Source organism: Varanus komodoensis, unplaced genomic scaffold, assembly GCF_004798865.1.
Source record: "Varanus komodoensis strain SLA01 unplaced genomic scaffold, ASM479886v1 scaffold8, whole genome shotgun sequence".
Classification (NCBI taxonomy): domain Eukaryota; kingdom Metazoa; phylum Chordata; class Lepidosauria; order Squamata; family Varanidae; genus Varanus; species Varanus komodoensis.
The window spans coordinates 21,713,608-21,725,630 of record NW_025336481.1 but is presented as its reverse complement, the minus strand read 5'-3'; the positions used below and the strand labels follow the sequence as shown (position 1 = coordinate 21,725,630).

Here is a 12,023-nt window from a genome sequence, read left to right as displayed (position 1 = left end):
CACCAGTTTCAACAGTTTCTACTCGACATCCAGGCTGAATACGGAGATGTTGTGTATCACAACGAGGTAAGATGGCTCAGTCGGGGGTCTGCACTGCAGCGCTTCTACTCTCTTAGGGAGGAAATCGGACAATTCTTGGCAAAAAAGGGACAACCGATGCCAGAGCTATCTGATCCTGTTTGGCTGGCTGATTTTGGATTTTTAGTTGACATAACACAGCATCTGAACGTGCTGAACATGAGCCTTCGGGCAAAATGCAGTGGTAAGCCAACTGTATTCACATATCAAAGCCTTTGAGACCAAGCTGCTACTTTTCCAAAGGCACCTGTCACAAACGCAGCCCAATACCACACGTTTCCCATCACTGCAGGAAATAATGACCAGTTTTCCACAGAACAATATGAGTATGCAAATGAGGTATGAAGCAGACATCTCATCTCTGGTTGAGTTTCAACAGTGCTTTCGGGATTTTGCAGCTATTGAAAAGGAGATCACGCTTTTTTCATCTCCTTTCTCTGTGGACCCTGATGACGCTCCAGACCACCTGCAGCTGGAGCTCATTGAGCTGCAGTGTGACGCTGAGTGTCGCAGTCGGCACCAACGGCTCCCTCTTGTCAAGTTTTACTGCCAGCTGGATAAAGGCAGGTTCCAAGAGATTTGAACATTTGCTAAGAAAATGCTGAGCTTGTTTGGTTCGACATACTTGTGCGAGAAGACATTCTTGGTTATGAACATTAACAAGAACCACGTGAGGACGAGACGAAGTGACTTTCACCTGCATGACATCTTGCGCATCAAAACCACTGTTTTTGAGCCAGACCTGGCCTATATAATGCAGTCGAGATCTCAGTATCACCCTTCACATGAATGCAGTTATTTGTTTAGTCTTTCATAAAATACTTCATTTGCATTTAATGTTAATGGTTCAAAGAATGTCAGGCTGAATGGTCGGCCCCCACACATTTTCACCTCACCAAATCTGGCCCTCCTTGCAAAAAGTTTGGACACCCCTGGTTTAACCCAATGGCCACCTTACTCTTGACCACCCAAGCACTTTAGACTTTTCTCCTAGGTAAAGCACAGTGTCTTTGGTACTTCTGATTAACTGTTTCTCTGTCTTCCTTTTAGTATCCTTTTAGAAATGTGGCAATCAGAAACATACATCATATTCCAAGTATGACTGCACCACAACTTTATATAAGTATTGTTCCCTTCTGCATCATATTTTTGGACCAACATCTATATTACTGCTAAGAAATTATCTAAAGGTTTTATTTTTGTTTTTCTCAAGACAATAAGGAGTCACACAGGCAACATTGTATTTTTTCTTTAAAAATCTCACTTTTCTTGTGAGTCAAAAATCAAAGCTAAGTGCAAAATAGCAGTTATAAAAATAAAATACAGTTGTAACTGTATCACAGAAAAAAGGGGGAGCATTGCCTCACATTCCAGCAGAATAAATAGCCGCCTCAACTTTCCCAGCGGGCTTACAACTTGCCTAATGTATGTGGCGAAAGAAACCTAAGAATGGAGTCCAGCTGGTTTCTTGGGATTGTGGCTCAGTGACACAGCACATGCCCTATGATCTCCCTGGCAAAGGGCAAATGCAAGCTGAAGAGACAGGATTGTAGCTTAAAACTGAAGGCAAATGGTCAAGAACACCTAATTACTTCAAACAAGTTCGGCTCTCCAGGGCCCAATGAGCTTCATCCTAAAGTAATAAAGGAATTGGCAGAACTCCCAGAACCAGTGTCTATTACCTTTGAGAAATCATGGAGAATGGGTGCCAAATGACTGGAAGAGGGCTAATGTTGTCCCCAACTCCAGAAAGGGAGAAAAAAGAACCCAGGAACTGAAAACCAGTCTGACATCAATCCCTGGGAAATTTCTGGAACAGATCATAAAGCAGTCAATCTGCAAACACCTTGAAAACAATGAAGTGATTAGTAGAAGCCAAGTAGTTTCTCAGGAACAAATCCTGCCTGGTCTCATTTTTTAATCATGTAACCTCCCTGGGGACTATGAAATGCTGAGAACTTAATGTATTTAGACAAAATGCCCTATGATACCCTGATTTGCAAGCTAGCTAAGAATGGGCTAGGTGGAACAACTATCATGTGGATCCACTGTTAGCTAAACAATCAGACTCAAAGAGTGCTTATCAGTGGTGCATTCTGAAACTGGGAGAGGTAACAGTTGGGATACTGCAGGGTTCATTCCTGGCCCCAGTGCTCCACATTTTTATTATTGGTTTGGGTCAGTTGGTGCAAGGAATATTTATGAAATTTGCAAAAGACACAAAATTGGATGAGGTAGCAAGAAGGATCTTGGAACTGTTGATCACATGCAGAATATGAGTCAACAGTGTGATGTTGACAAAGGCAAATGCTATTTTGGTCTGCATTCATAGACGTATCTGTTCCAAATCACATGTACTAGTTGCAGTCTACTTGGCATTGGTTGAGCATCGTGTTGTGCATGTTGAAGAGTCTAGTTTCAATCCCTAGCATCTCCAGGGAGAGCTGGAAAAACTGCCTGAAATGTCACTGCCAGTTAGTGTTGACAATGCTGACTAGATGGACCAATAGTGTGATTCTGTATAAGACACCAGATTCTGTATAAATACTCGTAGCATCCCTGGGAAGGCTATGACACAATGTTGGCACTGCAACTGATACTCTGCCCCTCGTATTCACCCCCCGCCCATTGACCTTCTGTTCATCAGTTCATCATTTTCTGTACAGTTCATCATTTTCACAAGAAAAACACAATGTTAACCATTGTGCCTGGAACAGAGACATAAATGAATAAATCACTAAAAATAACAGCTTATTTAGAAGTAAATAATATTTACTTCTAATTTAGAAGTAAAATATATTGCAACACTTTATTTATTTATTTAGAGTATTTGTATGCCATCGCATCGCATAGCCTTGGGACGGCTTACATAAAATAAAACATAATACAAATAAAATCCAGATCCACCCTGGTCCCGTTATTTTTTTTAAAAAAACAGTTTTGCTGCCTCAATTTAAAATTTATTTATTTTTAAACTTTTTATATGCCGTCCGATACCACAGTTTCTGGGAGGCTTACAAAGAAAAAAAAACAAAAACAGCAACATACCAACAAACAACACACTGCATCTGACCATAATGATAAAATCAAAGATAAAACCAATTGAGCTTACTAAGCCACATTATTCATCTAAAGCACCTGTATAACCCACCTTTCTTCCAGAGAATCAGGATACATGTTATATGTTAAGCACAAACTTTAGCTTCTTTACCGAGAGGTAAGTGGGAAAAAATTGATGAATCATGCTGTGAATAACAAATTTGTTTACCATATGAACATAGGACGCTGCCGTATACGAAGACTCTGCACACAAGCCAAGTTGCCCTAGCATTGCCCCAGCAGCCAAGCATCCGATAGCAGCATACACAGGGGCCATGTGCATGCTTGGAAAGGAGTAGTGGTGCCAGGCGATGATGTCACAAATCATGACTCATTAGCTGCGACTTGTTCGAGCTCTCACATGGCCAGTCAGTGCACAAGGTTAGATATATATTTGCTTGGACTGGCTGTGAGTTGTTTTTTCTAAACTAAAACCTCAGTTTCCAGGTTTTATTGCAGTGTTGGCACTTACTGATAAATGTGGGTTTTGGGTTACAGTTTTGGCACTCGGTCCCTAAAAGGTTCGCCATCACTGGTCTATCCAGTCCAGTGTTCTCAACACTGAGTGGCACTAGCTCTCCAGGGTTTCAGACAGGTGTTTCTCCTGATGTATTAGGAGATTGGATCTGAGACCACCGACATCCAAAGCATATGCTTCTATTACTGAGCTACAACCTCTCCTGTAAAAACATTATTCTTCACTCCAAAAAATTGAAGAGCACTAGCCCAAACACTAGCTTCTGGGAAAAGCTGTAGTTATACAATACCATATGCCTACACACATACATACAACTTCTCTTTCCTCTTCTGTACCTGTAGTTACTATATCATTGTTAAAATGCTGTATTATTTTAGTGAATTTGGAAATGCTTCTTAAGAGTTTTATATGCATAGAAATGTAAAATATATACCTATACTAAGACAAAGACTTGGCTTGCTCATGGGATCTGACTTACATAATTTGACCTAAGGATGTTCTCACGAACTTGTCTGTAACCAGGGGACTACCTGTATAGGGCTTCAGCTCTCTTTGGCCCACTTTGCTCTCCTTGGCAGGAAGCTTGGCATAGCTTCCAGACTATGCCTTCAGTATATCTGAGAGGTTTCTCATAGTACAATACCTGTGTTTGAGGCTCCAAAAACAGAACTTATTTACTACGTTTTTTGGTGTGAACTGCATGCCAATCTCATGAAAATATATCTTGTTCCTTTGCGGGGTGGAATCTCTGAGAGACCTTTGACTGACCAGCTGAATGAACTATTTGTAGATACGGATCCTTAGGCCATTATCAACTAGCTCCGCAAATTTAGCGATAGAGGAAAGCCGCGAGCGGCGAAACGAAGGGCTTCGTAGGAGCCTTCTGCAGAAGAGGAACGCGCTCGCCGCAGCCTCCTCCGGCGCTTCGCTGGAGTCAAACTTGCCGCCCTCGCCAGAACCTGCCGTTGGCGGCGCGAGGGGTGGGCGGGGCTTCCTCCAGCACGACTTCCGGCCCCAGCGCCTGTGTCCTGTTTCCTCTCTCCGTGACAGCAACGGAGGCGGCGGCGGAGGAAGCGGGAGAAGGAAGGAGTTAGAACTGGTCATACTGGGTTGGGGGGTGTGCTGAGGTGGCCGCCATGGCATAGCCGAGTCGGGGTCGCTGCCAGTCAACCACGCCCCGCAGCGGGGCTGCCCTTTTTCTTCAGGTTGAGGTGAGCGGGGTGTCTCCAGGCTCTCACTTGGGGCGAGGGCGGTGCGTGGCCTTGAGACCCTGAAGCGGAGAAGGGCCTGTTCTCCCCCGTTGTGGAATCGCAGGCGGGGCCTGCACGGTTTAAAGCCACGGCCGATAAGGGAAGAACGAGAGTAGCTTGGGCCCCTGTTACCTTCCACTGCTGTTTTCCACCCTAGAGACAGTTCCTGAGTGGCTGACAGCAGGCTTAGGGAAAGGGGAAGTAGGAGCCGAGCTTTCTGCGATGAAACAGGAACAACAGGCTGTGGATCATCTTCCAGCTGAGACCGAGGTGTTGCTCCAGCTTTAGGTTTAGGAACTGGAATGCGTTTCAAATGCTGCTGAGTTTATTCCCCCTAAGCGGGATAGAACGCTTGTTGTAGTTCTAACTTCACCTGTCAATAGATCAAAACATGTAAACAGCTTTGCTTTTGGGTGATGAGAACCACTTAAAACATTCAGTGCCAAATGGTATTGACCATAATTTTGTGCCTAACTGAGGCAGATTTTATACTGAAAACGTATTTGTAGGGCTGTATCTATATAAATGCATGTATGTTGTTCATGTTTTGCTAGCCAGGAGCTGCAGTACCTAATACCTGGGCTTTTACCTGGGTTTTTTTCCTTGCTTGCCCAGTTATTGAAGGGTTTGATAAAACTCCTGCTACACTTATCAGATTTTTTCTAAATGCATTGTGTATGTTAGAAGACTTCTATGTAGAAAATAATCTCTGCTTCATATACTACAGATTTTAAATATCGCTTTCTGAATTTATCTGTAGCCATATTTCCTGTGATTTCCATAAATTTTATGTTCTATTCCTACAAAAAGCTGCTTATGCTATGTACCCAAGTGAAAATACTAAAAATTTATGGTGAAAGCAGTGGAAATTGAAACCCACATAACAATGCTTAGAAGCGTGCAGCAGAACTATGGTTTCTTGATTGAGTTGGGCTGCAGTTTGGTATCCATTTACCTGGAGAATAGCACCATTGAACTTAATGGTTAAGACTGAATTGTTACTAGTTTAAAAAGTAGGTCAGAACAACTTTTACAGGTTTGTAGTACATGGTATAAAAGATAAGTGAGCAGCATTAAGTGTATCCAGATTGTTTGAAAGGGAATATAGTTATGTGCGCACAAATCCTTTTCTTAATGTTAACCATAACATTAACCCGTGCATTCTTAATGTTTTGGGCAAAGAAGAATTCTGAATACTATCCAGTCTTTGTGAACCCTGAATTGCTTTATTTATTATTTTTCTATACTGCCCATTAGGCAGAACTTATGTAAATCATAGATTATTTTTATGCAAAATTTTTGGGAAAATTATGCCTTAAAACATTTTTAAAAATCTCCATTTCTGGAAATCCATTGGCCCACTGCAAAAGTCAATTGGAGACTGAAGCTGATGGTGGGCGCAGTTAAATTTGATGGTGGGCAGGGTCAAAGGTGATAGTAGGTAGACTTTACAAAATTTCATAGCATAGCTATTTCTCTGTCTGTGCTACTCTACCTGTTGTGCACATATGTAAACATAAATATACAAAGTGAAAGAGGAAGCAATTTTCAGAAAGAGAGAGCAGCCCTGCGGGTTTTGGAAAGTTGTATGTTCCTCAGACCACAGGTTTTCCAACTCAACCTTAAATGATGGATAGATGCTGATTTTTCCCTTGCATAGCTGAGCACTAAATGCTTTTGGTAGTTTTTTAAATATGTTATTGAATAATTTCCTTGTTCTCTCTCTCTCTCTCTCTCTCTCTCTCTCTCTGTACCCAATATAATCTCATCTCATTTATACATTTTCAAATGTCATTGTTCTTTGCATTTCTGTGCTTGAATAATTTTAATGCTTTAAGAGTAATGTTGCTATGCAAGGTGAAGTAGCTTTCCTTTGTATTCTACTGCCAACACAAAGCATGCAGTTTAGTTATAACTTACTGCATTAGATATTAATTTAGCACATACATACTAAAGTGTCAGAAAGCTCTGTCTGATGTCATGTTTCTGCTGAACATATATGAAAGAAATAGGTATATGTGTGTCTTTCAGAGAGAATGAGGAAGTTCTTATCATGGGTGAAAAATATATGCAGTATCCAATCTGAAACTGATGTGGGTATGCATTTTTTTAACAAACAAAATTTATTTATTTAGTACATTTCTATCCCATCCTTTGCACAGCCTCAGGACAGCTTACAACAGTTAAATAATCATATAAAATACAATTAAAACATTCAATAATAAACATTAAAACTTTCAATAATAACAACTGTTCAAAATTAAAAGAAAGAAAGAAAAAGAAAATGCGACTATAAAAATGTTATTAATTTCTTATTAAATTATTTAATTATAAAAAGGATGGGTAAATAAAAAGGACTTTACCTGGTGCTGGAAAGAGTAGAGACTCGGCGCCAGGCGAAATTGGCCTATGTGGAAAACCATGCAAAATCCACTGTTGGGTAATATTTTTATTAGGGTAAACGAAAAAAACTGCAAAAGAAGCTTTCAAGTTCTTCAGAATCTTTAGGTTGTGGTACAAAGACTAGAAGGTAGTGGCAAAAACAAAGGAATACAAAGACCAGGGCACTTGTGACCATGAGGGCTGCAGTTTAGACTCAGTTCAAAGATAGAAATCATAGACTAAAAGGTGCAACCCCATGCATGTTTGGTCCTACAGCTCCCAAGATACGATGGGTTTCTGCAGGAGTTGTTACGGTATTTTGCCTGTCATCTAAATCCAGACAACCAAACCTACTTTGGATATAAGGAATTGGCTAGTGACCACCATAGAAAAAGCTGTAAAATACCCTTGCTACTCTTGACATGGGGCTTCTAGCTGTTCACAAGTGCCAGTTACCCTGCAAGTGCCCCAGGAACACTGGAAGCAACTGCTAATGGCTTTTGCACCTCTGCACTGCAATTACTTGTTACTTGGGGTTTGCTATTATATTTTTTCTCTTTAATTTTTTTTGCTGAAGATATCACAAAAGCCAGCTGTCAAGCTGTCAGTGTGAGTATCATGAAAGCCAACTAGGAGCAGGCCCTTAAAAGTGGCCCAGTGTTACATTTGGAGGGGCTGCTTATGGTTGCTTCTAGGATTTTTTAGCTCCCTGAAGTTTTCACAGATATTTGCAAACATATTTTAAATACACATATTTCATATTTTTACACATTTGCACAACTGTGGGGATGGGGAGCCATGTGTGGACAATGTTCAAGGCGGCGGCGGCGGCGGCTGGCAAAGTCCCATGAGTACCCACCCTGACATTGTCCCTCAGAAGCAGCAGGTAGGATTTCCCCCACATTTGGTTACATCCCTGGTTGTCAAAGCATAAGCTGTCAGATGTAACCAAATATGTGAGTGTTCTTTCATCACAAAAAGGGAAAGTGATTTATTTACCCTCATTGTAGCAAAATCTGTTGGGGTTTTTTGAGAGAGAACCTTAGGGATACATCAGGAAAATGCAAAAACTGTGAACCACCCCATTTAAAGAAATATTAAAGGTCAACCAAAAAGCAACTCATTCCTCTTTCAATGTACCCTGGCATATTGCAGAAGGACCAAGAAGAAGGGAGGAGCCAACAACCTATAGCGAGCCTTTTCATCTATCAGACACATTGTGGATTGAGCTATCAATCCACTGTGGTGTGTTGCCAGGTGGTATGGTATGATGTATGAATGCAACCTACCTTGTCAGAGGTCTTGTAGAAAGAGTGTTAAGGAAGTGTTCTGTTGATGGAGCAAAGACTCAAGGCCTGTACTTGCTTAATTTAGCTGATTATGATTAATTGTTACAAATTATGAAAGAAATCAGTGGATCATATAATTTAGCTTTATCTCAGTAGGCCAACAGTATGATGACCTATAGGTACATGAATCTCTTCTATTTGGAAGTCATTGATGATTGTCTAGTTTTCAATAGATAACCATTGTTCTTTTTATGCATATAAAGAATGTCACAATTAAAAATGGCCACTTCCCCCCACTCTCATAATTCTGACTTCTTTAAGTTTAATGATAAGTAATTATATGAGCTAATCTGAAAATACTTGACTTCCAGACTTAAACAATATAGCTATACTTCAAATTTTCATTTTTTTTCTTGAACTTTGTTCAGAGCTAAATTATAGAAATATCTTTCCATGAGCTGAGTACTGTTTTTATGGTCCTCTTTTCAAGATACTTAATATTGTCCCAGTCTGTTTCCTGTGGAAACATTTTCCAGAAAATTAAGGTTTAGATCAGTGGTCCTCAAATTTCTATGGGCTGCCACACCTTTCCTCTTGGGCGACAATCCTAGTGCCCCCACTCTTCTCCTTTGTGTTAGGTCTATGACTCTGCTGCACATTTAAAACCAAACACTGCCCCCCTGGATGTTTCCTCTGCTCCCAGTACAGCCCATTTTAGGAATTACTCGTTTAGAATAATACATGAATTGCTTGTTGAATGTAATTTTTTAAACGTGGAGCTTAAAATGGAGTTAAATGTTCTTTGATGTAATAAACAGATCTGCCCACCTGTACAGGTGTACTCCACTCCTTTTGTACAGCAAATCAAAAGATGAGAATCTTGCAGTTATTTGTTTGTATCAATTAAATAACAAATTATGGGTAGAATCCAGGGTTAGTTTCTGCTGATAGTGACATGCTGTGGAGTTACCTTCAAAATGGTCTTACTGGCAGAAGTGGGGGTGGGAGAATTTGCACTGCCACTTCCTCTACTGTTTCAGAAAGCCTGCAATCTCATCACGGTAGATTTTTGGGATTATAGGGAGGTACAGAGAGAGGGCAATTCAATGAAAATCACTTCTTCATTTGTGTCATCAACTGGATTCTTCCTCTGGATCAGATATTCTATACAAACAGAAAAACCTTCTGCTCATAGGAGGCAAAACCTCAATCTAACCATACTTATTTAAGGAATCTCAAAATATTTGAGCATACTTTCAAATTTGTTAACCAGTCATCTGTTCTATTAAAGGCAAGGGTAATCATCTACAGCATGTTACAAAGGTTATCCTAATACAGTACAGCAATTTATTTCCTGAATGAACTCATTCCAAGCATTAGTTTGGGTAGTTTCTCAAAATGGGTAGCAAATTTGATTCCTGTGCTTATTACTTCTCACAGTCAAGGGGATGTTTATTCAAATGGTCAACTGAATTTTAGTAACTATTTGAGTCTGAATTTTTTCTGATATTATTATTATTAATGTTGTTGTTATTGTAATAAAACAATAATGTTGTTATTATTTATTTTTAATTGTGTATTTTGAAGCCAAAGCCAAAATTGGAATCTTAACATAGACTGCTTAGTCATGTGGATGATGTGCTCATGTGTTGTCTGCTTCTTCTTTAACACTTAAATTGTAGGAACAAGTGTTAATTGTGTCAACAGTCACTGGAAGCATAAACTGGATTTTTATCCATACTGATGATTTTTAAGAAGAATAAGAAACTGATTTTAATCTACTGCTGTTGCTTATTTCAGTTTAAATGAATATTGAGACAATGCTTGCTGAAAAGCATAATTAAGTAGATCATATTAATATTATGTTGTATTGGTGTTTTGGTTACTGTAACTTCTAAGATGGATTTGAAATTTATTTTCTTTGTAGGCAAACAAACTAGATTATATTCATAACAATGGAGTCCATGCTAAACAAATTGAAGAGTACTGTTACAAAAGTGACTGCAGATGTCACTAGTGCAGTCATGGGAAATCCAGTTACCAGGGAATTTGATGTTGGTCGGCATATTGCTAGTGGTGGCAACGGGCTTGCTTGGAAGATTTTTAATGGCACTAAAAAGTCCACAAAACAGGTGAGACTTTAAGTGGGAAATACATATTGCTTCTAAAATAACCACAGTTTTTCAAGGATATGTTGACCAGTGGTTGCAGAATATAAAAGACTCACACTATGTGTAACATGCATCTTATTCATACAAGTGATATCCATGTTCATGGTAGTATTTTAAAGTTTTCAATGTTTAACAGATTGAAAGAACTGAATTTCTAACCACAGTTTCTCAGATACAACATTTAAGAAAGCGTATTTTCAGAAGGACTTAATGCAAGTAAATGCACTATCTTTCCTAATTTATTGCAACTCTTTTGTGCTTGCATTTTTTCAAACCAATGGTATTATTTTGTTTGACAAGTATAGAAATATATTTATTTATTTAGGAGACTTCTATGCCGCCCCATTCGCCGAAGCCTTGGGGCGGCTTAAATCCTAAGTAAACTTCCATAAAATAATATAAATTAACAGTATAAAAGAAATGTATTTAGTTTTAGAATAAAGTTTCAAGTTCTAAATGTATTTGAATTTTGGTCAGAAAGGTACCTGTGATACTTAACATATCAGTTCTTCCTATATCAATTTCGAACCTAGCTTTTGTCATATTTAGTCATTTTATGACCCCAGACAAACTACCTGGGGCAAGAAAAATGCTGCATATGAAATACCTTTTTTGGCTGAATGTTTCTGCAAGAAAGTTTGTCAGCATAAAGTTTCAGCTAGTATAGGTAATTTTAGTTGCACTCTTTCCTGCGATAATGCATAATAATAAAATCTGCATATTGGTTTTTTGACCTTTCCTGTATGTAACAGTAGTGAGGCCTGCAAACTTCAAGTCAGCATAAATGATATGAAATTCAAATTGCTTGCTTGTGGTTTTAGCTCAGACTCTTAGCGTTCAAAAGAGGCTAAGATGATCTATAGTTGATCTCTATGTGTGATTTTGTATGGGTCATAAAAGTACCTACAGTAATATTCTTATGCTCATTTGGGAACATTATGTTCCCCAGGAATGTTTTGTTTTATAAGGGAAAAAACTGTAAAAGACAAGAGGCTGAACTTTGGGGATGTGTTTACTATGATTTTTGCTATGTCCTAGAAGGACTGGATTGAAGGTATATTTTTGTATAAAGTGCACAACAGAATGTGAGCCTGTGATTGTCCAGGCACAGCATAATGTATGCTGTCACATACGTACATTACCAGAACTTTAGCAAATCATATCATAAAACTAATAACGGTAAAAGGTTATGCATGTCTATTTATTTATTTATTTATTTATTTATTTATTTATTTATTTATTTATTTATTTATTTATTTATTTATTTATTTATTTA

General features: G+C 39.0%; 1 protein-coding gene across 1 annotated transcript in view; it reads left to right on the top strand.

Annotated features, from left to right (window-relative positions):
- Positions 1-4,689: 4,689 nt before the first annotated feature.
- SCYL2 (SCY1 like pseudokinase 2) overlaps positions 4,690-12,023 on the top strand; it is a 33,795-nt gene continuing 26,461 nt past the window's right edge. The window contains exons 1-2 of the mRNA XM_044455178.1: positions 4,690-4,866; positions 10,504-10,708. Coding sequence (XP_044311113.1) covers positions 10,532-10,708 — 177 coding nt within the window. The 5' untranslated portion in view covers positions 4,690-4,866; positions 10,504-10,531. The remainder of the gene's footprint in view (positions 4,867-10,503; positions 10,709-12,023) is intronic.